This window comes from Heterodontus francisci, chromosome 40, assembly GCF_036365525.1.
Source record: "Heterodontus francisci isolate sHetFra1 chromosome 40, sHetFra1.hap1, whole genome shotgun sequence".
In the NCBI taxonomy this organism is placed as follows: domain Eukaryota; kingdom Metazoa; phylum Chordata; class Chondrichthyes; order Heterodontiformes; family Heterodontidae; genus Heterodontus; species Heterodontus francisci.
In genome coordinates this window covers 17063597-17081326 of record NC_090410.1, presented here as the reverse complement: position 1 = coordinate 17081326, position 17730 = coordinate 17063597, and the positions used below count along the sequence as shown (strand labels likewise).

Below are 17730 nucleotides of genomic sequence, written 5' to 3'. Positions count from 1 at the left end.
TAGTTTGTTCAGTTTGCTTACCCACTGTTTTTTTTCAGGTTTGCACTTGCTGCTGTTCAATATTCAGTGCATTAACACCTAATCTTTACCAATGCTTTGTCTTTCAACACACCATTAACATATTGTTTGCCTTTGCTCCATGACCTTTTGGTCAGCTATGTGGCCTGGTCCAATCTACACCTTCTCCTTTGTTATCTCTTGCCCCACCCCCACCTCACTTGCTTATAACCTGTGACATTTTTAATATTTGTCAGTTCCGAAGAAGGGTCACTGACCCGAAACGTTAACTCTGCTTCTCTTTTCACAGATGCTGCCAGAACTGCTGAGTGGTTCCAGCATTTCTTGTTTTTATTTCACCAGGATGTTGCCTGGGCTGGTGCATTTCAGCTATGAAGAGAGACTTAACAGGCCAGGGTTGTTTTCCTTCGAGCAGAGAAGGCTGAGGTATATGATTGAGGTATACAAAATTATGAGGGGTATTGATAGGTTAGATAGGAAGACTCTTTTCTCCTTAGCGGAGGGATCAATAACCAGGGGGCATAGATTTAAGGTAAGGGGCAGGAGGTTTAGAGGGGATTTGAGGAAAAAAAGGTTCACCCAGAGGGAGGTTGGAATCTGGAACACACTGCTTGAAGAGGTGGTAGAGGCAGGAACCCTCGCAACATTTAAGAAGTATTTAGATGAGCACTTGAAACGCCATAGTATACAAGGTTCCGGGCCAAGTGCTGGAAAATGGGATTAGAATAGATAGGTGCTTGATGGCCGGCATGTTTCTGTGCTGTATAACTCTATGACTCTAGGATACTACAGTGAGCAGAGATGACACAGTGAAAGGAAGAATGAACAGGACGATGCAGAAGAGGAACGTTCATAGAAACGAATAGTCTCCGTAGATTAGGGACCAGTATTCAAGTCGTGGAGTCACTTGGGCTGAAAGTAGAGTTAATGGCCTAGAAATTGTATCTTTGAGGATATGTGGTATTGCACTTGAGGAGACTGTGGGTGAAGAACTTCACGAGGTTAAAAAAGGCTGAAGCGATTATTATTACTTTGTATGGTCCTGCAATACAAAGTTTTCTGTAATTTCTATCAAATCCATGAGGTGGTGTGGGCCATCATCATTAGCACAATTGTATTCACCAACAATCTGTAACCTCATGACCCGGCATATCTCGAACTCTATCATTATCATCAAGGCAAGGGACCAACCTTAATTCAATGAGTGTTGAAGAGTATGCCCGGAGCAGCACCAGGCAGACCTAGAAATGAGGTGCCAACCTGGTAAAGCTACAACACAGGGCTACATGCTTGCCAATCAGTAGTAACAGCATATTGTGGAAAGAGTGAAGCAATCCTGCAACCAGGACAGCAGGGAAAACTTCCCTACACTTCTTAAAAATAGTGGCCATGGGATCTTTTACACCCACCTGAGAAGGCAGACAGGGCCTCAGTGTAATGTCTCATCTTAAACATGGCACCTACAACCGTGCAGCACTCCTGCAGTATCGAAGGAGCACAGAATAAGGTGTTCCATGAAATGATTGTGTGTTAAGTGGAGTACACCAACCTTCTATCTGCTCTCTTGACAAGGGCAGCATAGACAGGTGTTGCGATGAGAAGGGAAGAGGGAATAAAACTAAAGAGGTAATTTAATTTAGAATCAAAAGCACAGTTTGACACAATGAGCAACATATGACACAACTCTTCGTAAATACAGTTTATTTCTAAATTTACTGATAATTCTCAGATAAAGTCTTGCCTCTCAAACCATATCTAATAATTGACTCCAGTAAGAATCAGTGACAGAGACAGAAATTGAATCATTAACACACCCAGAAATGACGCTGCTTCTGAAAGCACTTTCTACCACAGGAAGTTTTTAATCTCTTACTTACCCATCACGGCAGGTTTCCCTGCACTTTGTTAATCTGCACACCCATAGTTATACTTGTGGCCAACGTGTTACCAGAAAAATCTATCTCAGTTATTGAAAGCTTTGGTCAAATGAAAGCTGAAGAAATTTTACTTCTGTCATTACAGCATACACACCTTATATTTGTATAATATAAGCTGACACTCCAGTGCAGTACTAAGGGAGTGCTGCACTGTTGGAGGTGCCGTCTTTCACAGGTGGATGTAAAAAATCCCACAGCACCAGTTTAAGAAGAGCAGGGGATTTCTCACTAGGGTCGTGGCCAATGTGTATCCTTCAACTAACACTGTGAAAACAGAATATTTGCTCAATATCACACTGCAGCTTGTGGGATCTTGCTGTCTGCAAATTGGCTGCCACGTTTCCTAAATTACAAGTGACTACACTTCATTGTCTGTAAAGTGCTTTAGGACATTCTGAGGTCACGAAAGTCTTTCTTTAACGATATAGAATATTAGAACTGAAGCCATTCTGGTTTTCTAAAGCTGATCTGAGTTGTTCACAGTGCAGTCTCAGTCAGAGTGTAAACTTACACACACCAACCATCTATGACCCAGAGTGACCTTTCACATCAACCAGCCATTCTCGGCTTGAACCAATGTTTGGCTAAATCCCACCTTAGCTCCACAAAATGTGGACATTTTCAGATACAATTAATCAGAGCTTGGATGACAGCTTCTAGCTGGTTTGGGTAAATTTAATTTCAGAATTTTTGGTGCTACAGGTTAAGCTGTGGTGGTAACCTGAAATTCAGGTACAGAAATTCCAATTTGGACCCAGATTCCCCCAGTGATTCCCAGACCCAGTTGATCAGTTTGCTAATTGTTGAAATTGTTCTGTCGATATTATTGTTGGTTCAGTGGTTTAAATATTACATCATAAGTCACCTGGTAGCCATCATTGTACACATAGAGTTTATGATCAGATGGATTATAACTAACACTTTGCAGTGTCTCCATCACCTTATCCATCTTTATACCAATCCTACCTTCCTCACCAGTTCTGGTATCAAACTTATAGAAAATCTCCTCAGTCCGTGTGCTCACGGGTCTAATTGCGTACAACACCCCACATATTATGAAGGCATTGGTCACACCAGGTTTATACTGGCTGGTGACCCATGTCTTTTCCACAGTGAAGGAGGTCACGTTAATCTTACTAATAACAATATTTCCAGCATTTGCTTCAGTGGAGTAAATGACCCACAGGCCAGTTTCATCTACAGAGAAGTCCATGTCCTGGTATGTGACACCCGCATAAGAAAACCTGTTGTTGTAAGCTGCATCTTCAAGAGTCTGGCTCTCGACAGCATTTGTGTCTATGTTAACCCTGCACAGGTATCTCGAATTATAACAGTTGTAATACAAGAAGTTTTTGTACAAAACCATTCCACTCCCCTGTGCAGTGTAACTGTAGCCTGAAATCCGAAGTGACTTGTCTATTGGATTCTTGTAGAGCAGTAAATCATCACGTGAAGAATGCAATCTGTAGTACTGAAGTATTCGTCCATCTGTGTCGAGCGCTGCCACCCAATACACCTCCTTTTTACTGGAGATTGGAGCTGGATCTTTGCCCCACCCTCCAAATTTATAACTAGATCCTCTCCAGTTCAGTTGTATTACGAAGGGGTCAGTTATATTATGAAGGCCGTTATGTTCACAGCTCCCTGTTGAGCAAATAAGAGTATATTTCTGATCAATTTTATTTCCTCTGTCACATTTCCACCTGTACAGAGAAACAGCCCATCGTCCTGTTCTTTCCCTCACCTGGTACCATCCACTTTCCAGGTAATATCATGGTGACGACGTGAGGGAAATTGTTGGGATTCCTGCCCCACTGGAAACTTACTGGATGTGGGATCCTGACACATTTTTCAGTGGGGGTAAGTAGCAGTGTGAGAAGTGCCCATCTCAATCTCATCTGAATCTGTATTAACGTATTGTGACAGACCAAACATCTTCCTGGGTTTCTCATCTGAGAGAGAGTCCATTTAAAATAGGATTCCATTATTGTTGTGTGGCCGTGTGTATTCTGGAAACCATGCAGAGGACTCAGTCATAAACAGGTATTTTTGCCTTTTCTGGACTGTTTTTCTTCATTTCCTTTGTGTTATTTTGACAATCTGATGTGTCTTTGTGCCCATTTCTCATCAATGATTTATTTTTCTCCCCCAGTCTGACTACTACAATGGGAATCCCCTTATTTAACCTGCATGGAAGAGCAGAGGCACCTGTACATTGACACACCATAGATGCTCTGTGCAACATCCCAGACCCACATACCCAGGTAAAATTTTGGCTGATCTTTGGTAAATCATTAGTGTGTATTAATACACGTCTCCCCAGAAGGAGGTGGGATATGAGGGCCCAATGGGATCATGGAAACAGTCCAAAAAACATAGGTCCTGCTTTTGCAAGCACTACATGCACAAAGGTATATCAGTGCGCTTAGCTCTTCCTAATTCGTATCATGGTGACACTGTCCATTTTCTTTATTTATTTACAGGACATGGTCATCATTGGCATGGTTCACATTTGTTGCCCATCTCCATATATTGATAGGCCATTTCAGAGGGCAGTTAAGAGACAACGACATTGCTGTGGGTCTGGAGTCTCATACAGGCAGACTGGGTAAGGATGGCTGATTTTTTTATTCTTTCATGGGATGTAAGTGTTGCTGACAAGGTCAGCATTTCTTCCCCGTCCCAAATTGTCATCGAGAAGGTGGTGGTGAGCTTCCTTCTTGAACTGCTGCAGTCCATGTGGGGTAGGGACACCCACAGTGCTGTTAGGATGGGAGTTCCAGGATTTTGATCCAGTGACAGTGAAAGAATGGCAATTTAGTTCCAAGTCAGGATGGTGTGTGACTTGGAGGGGAACTTGCAAGTGGTGGTGTTGCCATGCAACTGCTGCCCTTGTCCTTATCTGTGGTAGATCTCATCGATTTGGGAGGTGCTGTTGAAAGAACATTGGTGAGTTGCTGCAGTGCATCTTGTAGATGGTACACATTGCTTCCACAATGGACTAGTGGTGCAGGGAGTGTATGTTGAGGTGGTGAATGGGTTGTCAATTAAGTGGGCTGCTTTGTCCTGGATGGTACTTGAGTGTTATTGGAGCTGCACCCATCCAGGACTGGAGAGAGTATTCCATCACTCCTGATGTGCCTTGTAGATGTTGGACAGGCTTTGGGAAGCCAGAGGTGAATTATGTGCTGCAGAATTCCCAGCCTATCACCTACTCTGGTAGCCTCAGCTTTTTTGTGGATGGTCCAGTAACTTTCTGGTCAATAGTAACCCCCAGGATGTTGATGGTGGGGGGTGCAGCGATGGGTAATGCCGTTGACTTTCAAAAGGAGGTGGTTAGATTCTATCTTTTTGGAGATGGTTCTTTGCCTGGCACTTCGTTAGTTTAGTTTTAGAGATACAGCACTGAAACAGGCCCTTCGGCCCACCGAGTCTGTGCCAACCATCAACCACCCATTTATAGTAATCCTACACTAATTCCATATTCCTACCACATCCCCACCTGTCCCTTTATTTCCCTACCTATACTAGGGGCAATTGCTAATGGCCAATTAACCTATCAACCTGCAAGTCATTGGCATGTGGGAGGAAACCGGAGCACCCGGAGGAAACCCACGCAGACACAGGGAGAACTTGCAAACTCCACACAGGCAGTACCCAGAATTGAACCCGGGTCGCTGGAGCTGTGAGGCTGCGGTGCTAACCACTGCGCCACTGTGCCGCACTTCTGTGGTGCATTCGTAAACCAGATGGGTTTTTACTACGATCTGACAGTTTCAATGTCACCATTACTGATGCTGGCTTTTTATTCAACTAACTGAGTTTAAATTCCCAAGCTTTCATGACAGAATTTGAACTCATGTCTCTGGATTACTACTCCAGTAATATAACCACTATGTTACCGTATCCTCTGCAAGGTTACTTATGCATTAATGGAAGTAGTGGCCATGACTTTTGGATCTCCATTCTCAGGGTACGGATGAACAGAGAGGCAGAACCATTGCTCTGCTGTCTTCTCCAAGGATACCTGTAGCTAACGTTGGCCTGCGACATGCAATAATGATCAGCATGGCCTGAAACCTGGTGGCACCTCCTTCCAGGTATGCTGGCGTGAGGAGATGAGGCTGTGGAGTGACACAGAGGGCAACCCTCCTCAAGGAGGGTTATAGTGTCACCAATGCCAGAACCTCCCTCCCTCTGACACAATCACTGCCCCTCCCTCTACCCACCTACACAATCATTACCCCTTCCTCTTACCCCACACACTCATTGTACCTCCCTTCCCCCACAATTCCCTCTGGAATCACCTCCCTTCCCTCACCCTGCACAATCAATCACCTCCCCCACTCTCTCCCTCTACAATCACCATTGCTCTCTCTCCCTTCATATCATCTCCCCTCCCTCTCTCCCCCACAGTCACCCCACCCTTCCTCCACAATCAACTCAACCCCTTCCTCACTTACCTGAGGGGCACTGCTGTGCCAGCAGCAGCTGATCATCAAACTCACTTTGCCAGGAAGCTGCCTGTCTCTCTTTGCAGTTCACTGGCTCGTTGAAAATTGGGCCCAAAATCAGGGTGGGGGATGATGGTACCTGGAGCCATTCAGGCATATTTGCTGCATCCCCAAAACATGGTCACATACAAATTTATAAGCCAATGAGTGTGCTTGTGCTGGCAACTCTCTGATTGGCTACAACTAGTGTCAGTCATGCAAATCCCTTGCCTCAGTGCAGTGCAGTGCAGTGTTTTATTTCTTAATATTAAATTTCCTGCCATTTCCACTGTCCTCCATACACCAAACCCAATCACATCGTCCCAACTTCTCTCATTCCACCCTTCCTCTTCACCCCACTCCTTCAGTGGTCCACGAGAGAGAGACAGAACAAGAAAGAGAAGGGGAGAGATACAGAAGAGGGGAGAGAAGCAAAACGGGTCGAGGGGGGGGCATTGTGGGGAGAGGTAGAATTCTAAGAAGAGAATCGAAAGGGAAAGAGATAGAATTGAAAAGGCAAGATCCAGAAGGGGAGAGAGAGAAAGAATCAGAACAGGAATGAAAAGAGAGAAACAGGAGGTCGAATCAGAATAGAGGAGAGGAAGAGCGAACCAGAAGTGAGTGGAGAAAAACAGGAGGCAAGAAGAACAGGGAAGGATGGGCCCAATGGCCTCTTCCTGTGCAGTAAATTTCTCTGGGCTGAATTTTCCAGGCCCATTGTGCTTCACAGCCAATGAATTACTTTTGAAGTGTAGTCACTGTTGTAATGTAGGAAACATGGCAGCAAATCTGTGCACAGCAAGCTCCCACAAACAGCAACGTGATAATGGCCATTGAATGTGACTTTTTTGTGATGATGATGGAAAGATAAATATTGGCCAGGACATCGAGGATACTTCTTCAAAACAGTACCATGGGATCTTTCACATTGACTGACAGGGCCTTGGCTTAACGTCTTATCCACAAGACAGCACCAATTTCCTGGCCATGTTCTTCAATTCCATCCCAGGAGGTAAATCGTGGACACATTATTGTCCACTCTGAATGTCTGGTCCCATCCTGGTTTGCAATAATGAGAACAGTCAATGATATCACTGTGTTGCATGTTAATCAGCTGGATTCCTTCCATCTGCAGTGGCAGATGTTCAAGGAGATAATCAATTCCTCCCAACTAAAATATATTCCAGAGAGGAAGAAAGATTCTAAGAGGGGGAAAAAACATCTATGGCTAAGTAAGGAAGTTTAGGATAACATAAAGACAAAACTAAGGCATACCATTACTAAAAAAGTAATAAAAAGAGCAAAGGTAAATTATGAAAGAAAACTAGCACAAAATATAAAAACAGATAACAAAAACTTCTGTAAGTGTATAAAAAGTAATAGAGTAGCTAAAGTGAATGTTGGTCCATTGTAGGATGAGACTGGGGAGTTAATAAAGGGGAACACAGAAATGGCGGAGACATTAAATCAGTATTTTGCCTCAGTTTTCACAGTGGAGGTCACTAGGACCAAGCCAATAGTAACAGGAAATGCAGAGGTTATACAAAGAGAGGAACTTAGAAAAATCATAATCACATGGGAAAAAGTACTGAGCAAACTACTGGGATTGAAGGCAGACAAGTCCCCAGGGCCTGATGGCCTACATCCTAGGGTCTTAAAGGAAGTGGCAGCGGAGATAGTGGATCCATTGGTTATAATATTCCAAAATTCCCTGGATGCGGGAAAGGTTCCAGTGGATTGGAAAAAAGCTGAAATAACACCCTTATTCCAAAAGGGAGGGAGGCAGAAAGTAGGAAACTATAGACCAGTTAGTCTAACGTTTGTCATTGGGAAATTGTTCAAATCCATTATGAAGGAAGTAATAACAGGACATTTATAAAGTCAAAACGCAATCCATCAGATGCAGCATGGTTTTAAGAAGGGTAAATTGTGTTTGACTAATTTGCTAGAGTTCTCCGAAAATGTAACAAGCAAAGTGGATAATGGGGATCCTGTAGATGTAGTATATCTGGACTTCCAGAAGGCATTTGATAAGGTGCCGCACAAAAGGTTAATAGACAAGGTAAGATCACATGGGGTTAGGGGCAATTTATTGGCTTGGATAGAGGATTGGCTAACCAACAGAAAACAGAAAGTCAGGATAAATGGTTCTTTTTCTGGTTGGCAAGATGGAACTAGTGGGGTGCCACAGGGTTCGATCCTTGGGCCCCAACTATTTACAATCTATATTAATGACTTGGATGCAGGGTAGAAGGTTCGTAGCCAAAATGCAGATGACACTAAAATAGGTGGGACAGGAAGTTGCAATAAAGAAATAAGAAATTTACAAATGGATATGGATAGGTTAGGTGAATGGGCCAAAATTTGGCAGATGGAGTTTAACGTGGATAAGTGTGAGGTTATCCACTTTGGTTGGAAGAATAGAAAGGCAAATTATTATCTAAATGGAGAGAAATTTCAGAGTGCTTCGGTGCAGAGGGATCTGGGTGTCCTCGTGAATGAGTCGCAGAAAGCTAGTATGCAGGTACAGCAGGTAATAAGGAAGGCGAATGGAATTTTGGCATTTATTGCTAAAGGAATAGAATGTAAAAGTATGAAAGTGTTTCTGCAACTGGACAAGGCATTAGTGAAACCGCACCTGCAGTATTGCGTACAGTTTTGGTCCCCTTACTTGAAGAGGGATGTAGTTGCATTGGAGGCAGTTCAGAGGAGGTTCACTTGATTGATTCCAGGGATGAGGGGTTTGTCTTATGAAGAGAGATTGAGCAGTTTAGGTCTTTACTATTTAGAATTTAGAAGTATGAGAGGAGATCTAATCGAGGTGCATTTGATGATTAAGGGGATTGGCAAAGTAGACATAGAGAGGATGTTTCCCCTGGTGGGGCAATCTAGAACGAGAGGTCAGAGTTTTAGGATAAAGGGTAGCAGAGATGAAAACAGAGATGAGGAGAAATTACTTCTTTCAAAGTGTTGTGAGTCTGTGGAATTCACTACCCCAGAGTGCGGTGGATGCCAGGACATTGAGTAAATTTAAGGAGGAGATAGACAGATTTTTAATTAATAAAGGGTTGAAGTGTAATGGAGAACAGGCAGGAAAGTGGAGTTGAGGTCAAGATGAGATCACCCCTGATCGGATTGAAAGCGGAGCAGGCTCGAGGGGCTGAATTGCCTACTCCTGCTCCGAGTTCTTATGACCTTATCTCTCTTCTTTCCTTGCTGATCATCACTCTCCTTCCCTTCGGCATGTCTTTCTCTTCCCTCTTTCCCTCGTTTCTATCAATTTTCCTCCCTGTCAACCTTTACTCTCACTGTCTCCTTCCCATCTGTCTCTCCTTCTTCGACTCTTTCTCTCCTGCTACTCTTCTCCCTTCCTCTCTTATGGTCTCCATATTATAAGAAGGATGTAGGACCTGTCAGAACTTGACAGAGGTGATGACCTCCCTCCTCCTCCCCTTTAAAAAAGCACATTTCATTCAGTAAGTCGCCATTAACCTTGAACAATAACTGACCGTAATCAATGGGTGGTTGGGTTGGTGGAGCCTTGATATTCTCACATTCCACCAGCTGTTTCTTCAGGGCTGCGATTTCCTTGCGGATCGCCAATACATTGTTCTTATCATATGATTCCAGCTGATGGACAATGAGTGATATGTTCTCAATCTGAAACAATTAGAAATTGATCTCAATTAATCCAATTCATACCAACCTGTTGCTCTAACTAGACTCCTTATCCAATGGCCTGACTTGGCTTTCCAAACTGTGATTTAAACTCAATATACAAATCCTGATGTCCTTCAGCAACCTGTGGAAGGAAATGTTACAGAATCAATCATACCCCAGAGAATCTTGCCCCCGATGATGACTACTTGGTCCAGTGATGACAGCGACAGCTCAGACTGCCTCTTCCACCAGGACCGAGAATCAGGATCAGAGGCGGAAAAATGGAGTGGGGGACACATCAATCCTTCTGCTAGGATGTATGGACAGAAGAAAAACATTCTTTTCATTGATATCAATACAGCATTCATTTTGTTTCTAGAAACAGACATTTTACGAAAAGTTGAATATGGAAAATCAACATCTCAATTAATCACCAATGAGAAACAACATCTCCTCAGAATTCCTTTAGAATGTTTACCAACTGAGAATAATTCATTTTAATAGCTTTTCTTTTCTGTCTTATTTTATTTCTTGGTCTAGTACTTTTGATTAAAATCGTGACTGATGCCATTTGCTGAGTTTATAGGGAATTGTTTGTATTTTAATTAATTCCGGCATTGCGGACAAGGCTGGTATTTATTGCCCTTGAGAAGGTGGTAATGGGCCTTCTTCTTGAACCGCTGCAGCCGATGTGGTGAAGATGCTCCCATGGTTTTCTGCTTCCATTTACCCCGCGACCATTTTTAAACATTCACTCCCTCCAACACCGGCTGCAGTGTGTACCATCGACAAGATGCACTGTAGCATCGTAAAGGCTCCTTCGAAAGCACCTTCCAAACTCACGACCTCAACCACCTAGAGGGACAAAGGCAGCAGACGTATGTGAACACCAGCACCTGCAAGTTCCCCACCAAGCTACACACCATCCTGACTTGGAACTAAATCGCCATTCCTTCACTGTCGCAGAGTCAAAATCCTGGAACTCCCTCCCTAACAGCGCTGTTAATGTATCTGCACCACACGAACTGCAGCAGTTCAAGAAGGCAGCTCACCATCACCTACTGAAGGGCAATTAGGGATGGGTAATAAATGCTGGCCTTGCCAGTGATGCCCACATCCCATGAACTAATTGAAAAAATAGCACCGTTAGATGGGGTTTTGGCCCAGAGACGATGAAGGGTCAAAGTGAGGAGTCACTGAGACTGACAGTGCGGGGAGTTTAATTCACACACGCAAAGAGCCAATCAGATGATCTGAGGCTGCCACTACTAATATTAATTCCGCAAGATTGCAGTGTCAAGCCAGTAACTCCCCCAGGAGCCCTTCCGTCAAAGACAAAATCATTCACTGTATACACAGATCAAGAGAGTTTCTCATATGACTGATGTCCCTTTCTGACCTCAACAAAAAGCTGATCGATGATGCTGTTGCTTCCATTGAATGAGACTTTCAGCTGATTGGTCAGTGCCACCAGCTCTTGGATCTCCAGTTTCAGCAGTTCAAAGTCGAGCTGGGTGTAGGAGCCCTCGGTCTCAATGATCTCCACACGTCGTGTCAGATTCACCAGCTTCACCGTGTGCTCAGAAATAATCTTCTTATATTCCAGAACCTGAATGGAGCAGCACAGCAAACACAGAATTACAGCCACCTCTAGTCACTGAACCATTTACACCTCACTACAATGCTGTCAGCAAAAGCAGGGTGTTTATGTGATTAGACAAATAAATTTTAGTACGCGTAACTGCAATGTTTAGTGAGAAAATGAACAGCACAGTGGACATTGAAGGAGAGTGAATCAGCATTGGGAGAGTTTGAATGAGAACTTGGAGTGACAGTGGCCTTGACATTTCCAACATCAAAATGATGTGTAGAAATAATTTTTAAAAATAGAACCTAAGCATAGTGGATTATGAATCTACAGAGATCATGCTGAAGCTTCCTGATGACAGACCTCACCAGTAACATTCACCACCCGTTCTGGACCCTCACTTTTTTTCATGTAATCCACTCTCTCAGTTTACTACCCAAGAGTGGAGCTTAAAATTACCTTCCAGGCATAGAATTACTACTCAAAAATGCTCAAAAATGCCAAGAGGTTTATACTTGCACAGGGAGGGTGCAGAAAAGGGCAACACTGGACGAACCTAAGTGTAAGTTGGTGAGTTCGGAGGAAAATTGAGAGAGTCTTCAACTCTACAGTCTAAACTGAGGGTAATTAAAGGTAATGTGATATCTAAACTATTAAATGATATTATTTCAAGATGGACCAGGCTAAAAGGAATGGAGGAGAAAAATTATCCTGAGGAGTGAATTTAAAACTGATTTCATACAAGAAGCATCCTTTCTTAGAGGGCGAGAAATATTTTAAATAATCCACCAAGCAAAGCAGTGACATTTGGGGAGTTGAGAGACAAACTTTTCTATCCTGGACTTTTTCTGAGAAATACTGCATTTATATAGCACCTTTCACAGCCTCATGGCATTCCAAAGTGCTTTACAGCCAATGAAGTAGATTTGAAGTGTAGTCACTGTTGTAATGCAGCCGATTTATGCACAGCAAGCTCCCACAAACAGCATTGTAATAATAACCAATCTGTTTTTGTGATGTTGATCTGGGGATAAATATTGGCCAGGACACCGGGCAGAACTCCCCTGGTTTTCAAACTAGTGCCATGGATTTAACCCCTCATTTGAAAGAGGGCACCTCTGACAATGCAGCACTCCCTCAGTAGTGCAAGGGGAGTGCCAGTGGGTATGTCTTATTTCACAAGGAATGCCCCCACTGAAACATCAAGGGGCAGTCTGCATTCATCTTTCATATGGAGCATTGTGACGAAACCACAACTACCAAATGGAAACATATCAATTTTGTCATATGGAACACTATTTGAGCTTTTAATGGACATTGAACATAACTTGTTTAAAAAGACCACAGAGCTGAATGGCTGAAAACATGGCTGCACATTTGCATTCTGAGAGACAGTTGAATAGAGAGAAAATGGGAATGTTCACTAATTCAATGAGCGAGATGGGTTTGTCAATAGTGATGATCAAAAGACATTGACAGCCATTGTCTGTGTGAGAGTTAGCACTCCAATGAGGGTGACTGGAGAACTTTTGAAATCAACAATCCTCGCAGGCGATGCTGTTTCAAACAAAGAGTTGGTCACATGACAAACCTGCTGGCCAACCTGGGAACTGTTTTTGAATTGTGCCTCACAGAAAGGTTTGGTGCAGACTGCAATTGAACTTAAAGAAGAAAGCACTGCTCTCTCCCTATCTCTTGCTCTCTCCAACAAAGTTCCAGGGACCCATGGAAGCAGCTTAAGAGGACTTCTTCAGCCTTCTGGTACCAGCGAAACAAGTTGAAAGTGTGCACTGGTCCCCAACAAGAACTGCAAGACTTAGCTCCAATCAATGTCTTTATTTCCAAACCAAAGACAGTAACTGAATTCCATTTACTACTCCAAACCCTCCCTCTTTATTCTTTCTCCTCCGATGTATCTATTGATGTGTGTTTATCGCATATGCATGCTAATGTGGTTGCATTGCGTATTTTTAGTAATTTTAACTGAGTTAGAGTGTTAAGGTTAATAAACTTACAATCGTCATGTTTAAATCTAAGAAGGCCCGTCTGATTGGTTCATTTACAATTACAATTAGAAAGCAGTGAGCAAGGACTCACTGAGGTGAACCGAAAACACTGTCGTTTAAAAATTATACTCTGTTACGGCCAAACTAGTAAAGGGGACAGAGGGGAGCCTGAGATTTCTTCCTCACCTGGTCGTAACAAGCATTCACCTTTCACCCTGTATCCAGAGCCTTTAAAGGGATGGAATGTACTAATAATGTCTATACCTTGTTGATTTCAAGCTGCATGCTGACATTGATCTCCAATAATGATGTTCCCAAAAATTCCATTTTTTCCACTGGGAACGTGGTATCAGGTAAAATCACTGAGCAGACACACGCGCCATCGTCATCGACTGTCCCATTGACAGTCTGCGAGATCTGAAACCACATCAACTTGTAGATTAGCGACAATGAAAATGTTCTCATATCGGCACAGATCTTGAATAAGTGAAACTCAGTGACATCTTCAACCCACCGTACACTGAAATCTACAGGTAATAAAATCAGAACAGAAGCCCCCAACAGTGGTACACAGAGGAATGACAGCCCACCCTTGGAAATAAGCTATTCAACACAGTGAAACAGACTAAAAGATCTCACCATATCCAACAGGTACAAAGGCGCTATCTCTCTATATGCTCACATGACCAACATGGATGAGGTAGGCCATTTGGTATGGTAAAATAAATTGAGTGTAAAATACAGTAAGGTACATTGACTGGACCAGAGAGTAATGCTGACCATCAGGAAAGAAAACCTTAGATAACATGCAGCATTTAGCCAACACACTAATGTCATTGGTTCACACACTACAGCAGAGAGAGGCTTGGCCCGGTTCAGACTGAGTGTGAGGAGTCCTTGCAGTGACGGCTCATGTGGTGTTATATTGATATTGACAGGCACATCAATGGGGAAACAAGCTAGAGATGCTTCAGCCTCACCCGTCAGCGACTATACTTAATGCACCATCGGCTGATCAGCCACGGTGATCTCCGCAATTCAAACACAGAAAGACCCAGAACAGAAATTACAAAACATTTATCCTGAACATACGAACATACGAATTAGGAGCAGGTGTAGGCCATTCGGCCCCTCGAGCCTGATCCGCCATTCAATAAGATCATGGCTGAACTGATTACTACGCAGTTCCACCTACCCCCGATAACCTTGTTTTTTAAAAAAATAAATGCAAATGAGAAATAAACTTACGTAAAGTTGGGCAGAGGGCTGCAGAGTCGCTGCAACCAGTATCAAGAACAGCATCTTCATTCTGCCTCTGAGCTCTGCTGCAGAAAGATGGGTTCCAGAAAAGGTTAAATTACAGGCGAACCAAGAATTCTGAATCACATTTATTGAGGCAGCTGGAGATTAAAGCACAGAATTAAACCATTTTGACCATTGGTTCCAGTTCTTCAGCTGCACCTATCTCATTTCCGCACTCAATCGTTGAATTGTTTGGAGACAAAAATCACATCTTTCCCATACAGGAATTACCTTGCAGATGAGCAAAGTTACAGAGTCCTTCCCTCTCCTGAAGCTGACTACAAGAGGGTTGTTCAAGCACATGAATCAGGTAGGGAATTAATTAGGAATCAGGAGGCAGAGAGTGGGGATAATGGGCATGCACTCCAATTGACAGGACGTGACGGTGTCCGTCAGGGATCTACACTGGCACTTCAGCTTCACACTATATTTAGAAATGACTTAGATGATTCAATGGAGAGCAGCATTTTCATGTTTGCTGAGGACACTAAGTTAGATGATGCAGTAAATAATGTAGATTGGAGTAGAAAGTTACAAAGGGCCAGTGACAGATTAAGTGAGTGGGCAAAACTGTGGCAGATGACGTTTGGTGCGGGGATGTGCGAGGCCATTACTTTGGACCTGAGAAAGATAGATCAGAGTATTTTCCAAGTGGACAGAAGCTAAGAACTGTGGACGAGCAGAGAGATTTCGAGATCCATTTACAGAAAACACTAAAAGTTGGTGGACAGGTACAAAATAATTTAAAAGGCTAATGGAATGTTGGCCTTTATCTCAAAGCGGCTGAAATACAAAGTGGTGGATGTTGTATCACGATTGTACAGAGCTCTGTTTCGACTGTATTTGACTAAATGAGCTCTGATCACATTGCATGTGAATAGACTCGAGGGGCTGAATGGCCTATGTTTCTATCCCTCGAGAACTTCATCGAATGGATAATAATAAACTTACTATCCTGCAAACTCACAGGTCAACCCTGCCTTCACTTGGTAGCCGAAATGGCTGAGGTCACCCTCCTCACTCAGGTGGGAGTTTCATTATTTCATGAACCAGGGTTTCTGTGCATAAACTTAAATACAAAGATATTAATGCATAACTCACTGCTTATACCAGTAACTATACTGCTTGCTTAGTGACCCTGTTGCAGGTGTGGACTGGAGGACAGAATCTCAGCCGGGGTTTCCCAAAGGTGACGACCATAAAAAGCGAATTGGCTGGAAAGTGTGTCTGTCGAGTGAGGACAGAACTGAACTGGCCCTCTGGTCAAGCAGCTCGATGATATCCACCGTCTGTACCCAGAGAGTGAAAAGTATCTATTTGCTTAAAGCTACCAAAAGGCTAAGTCTCCAGTTTGGATAATTATTGCTATTTTAACCTGTTTTAATGAATGGGATGACTGTCCTGTTGAAATAACGCTGACTGGATAATCACGGCTCCTGTCTGTTGGAAGGAAAACTGATGAACAGTGGGATTTACCTGACAGGAAGCAGAGAGCTGAATGAATGCCGTGTCTCTTGCAATACTGATGGCCAGAACAGCAGAGGTGCTCCGGTTGTGAAGTGGTCCCTCAGAGGTAACTCAGGGATGCCCAGAGTTATATATGTCAGTCAGTGAGTGTACGTCATGATCTTTATCTTGCTTTATTGTTACCTGTACCATGAATAACCCGGATGGGTAAACCTTAAAGTTAAAATTAAACAACACTCACGGATGTGAACAGCACTATCACTTTTTGATCTTGATAAATTGAAAGGATGCTTTAACTTTTGTCTTTGAAAATATAATCAACTCACTCTAATCAACTTCACTACAAGTGTCTCTTCACTGGACTTTACGCTGGTGGGGAATGAATTCGATGCTGACGAGTGATCAATATTTAAAGGTGAGGCCAATGAAGAGAAAAAATTCCATGAATGCTGGTAATCTGGAACAAAAGCAGAAAATGGAGAACCTGGGTTGGAGCACTGTTGGAGCACTGTGAACAGTTATGGTCTTCATATTAAAAAAGGGACATAGAGACACTGGAGAAAGTACAAAAAGATTTACTCGGGAGATACCAGAATGGAGGGGTTAGGCTGGATATTCGGCCCCCTGCCGGGGCCAGGAGCAGGAGCTAAAAATAACCCTGCTGGATGGCCTGCTGGTTCCCGGCTCCATCCTGCCTCCGGGCCACTTTTGCAGAGGTGGTTTGCGGTCGGCAGGACTACCCACCTGCATCGGTGAATAGTCAATCAAGTCTCAGTAAGAGCCTAATTGAGGGCAATTAAAGGAGGCCGACTGGAAATTTCCAGGTTCCCGCAGGTGGTGGGGCTCCAATTAAGGTGCCTGGAGGCGGGAACCCAGTGCCAGGTAAGGGGTGGGCGCAAGAGTTCCAAACAGGCCTAGAAGCCCTCCCTGCCTGCCTGGGTGCAGGAGCAGCCACAAGCCCTGTAGAGGGGCTCCCCCACCCACTCTCACCCCTCCCAACAGCAGTGGCCTGCCTGCTGAATCTATTTTCCCTCTCTTACTCATTTTCCATGACAGCCTACTGTGCCTCTCAAGTTGGAAGGCCTCTGATTGGCCCTCCAGATTTGAAAGCCCACTCCCCCATCCTTAATTGCACTGTGCCCCTGCCCTCTGGCTATTATTTAGCCGCCCCTGGAAAAATCACAGGTAAGTGACTATTTCAGCCCCAGGCATGGGTTTGGGACCCGGAAAGCATCAAGAACTCTATTTCCCAACCCCGG

The 17730-nt window shown here is 43.6% G+C and overlaps 1 protein-coding gene across 1 annotated transcript; it reads right to left on the bottom strand.

Annotated features, from left to right (window-relative positions):
- Window positions 1-2778: 2778 nt before the first annotated feature.
- LOC137353169 (olfactomedin-4-like) lies at window positions 2779-17221 on the bottom strand. The gene is made up of 6 exons (XM_068019217.1): window positions 17209-17221; window positions 14963-15027; window positions 13967-14119; window positions 11508-11717; window positions 9958-10108; window positions 2779-3599 (listed from the first exon to the last, which is right to left on the bottom strand). The coding sequence occupies exons 1-6, from the start codon at window positions 17219-17221 to the stop codon at window positions 2779-2781; spliced, it is 1413 nt and encodes a 470-aa protein (XP_067875318.1).
- Between the last annotated feature and the right edge of the window lie 509 nt (window positions 17222-17730).

What these genes read in the sequence shown, in the direction of transcription:
- LOC137353169 (XM_068019217.1), bottom strand. An exon ending in CAGCGACTCTGCAGCCCTCT is followed by an intron (nt 14,120 to 14,962) that starts GCCCAACTTTAC and finishes ATGTGGTTTCAG; the next exon opens with ATCTCGCAGACTGTCAATGG. An exon ending in TGCAGCTTGAAATCAACAAG is followed by an intron (nt 11,718 to 13,966) that starts GTATAGACATTA and finishes TGCTCCATTCAG; the next exon opens with GTTCTGGAATATAAGAAGAT.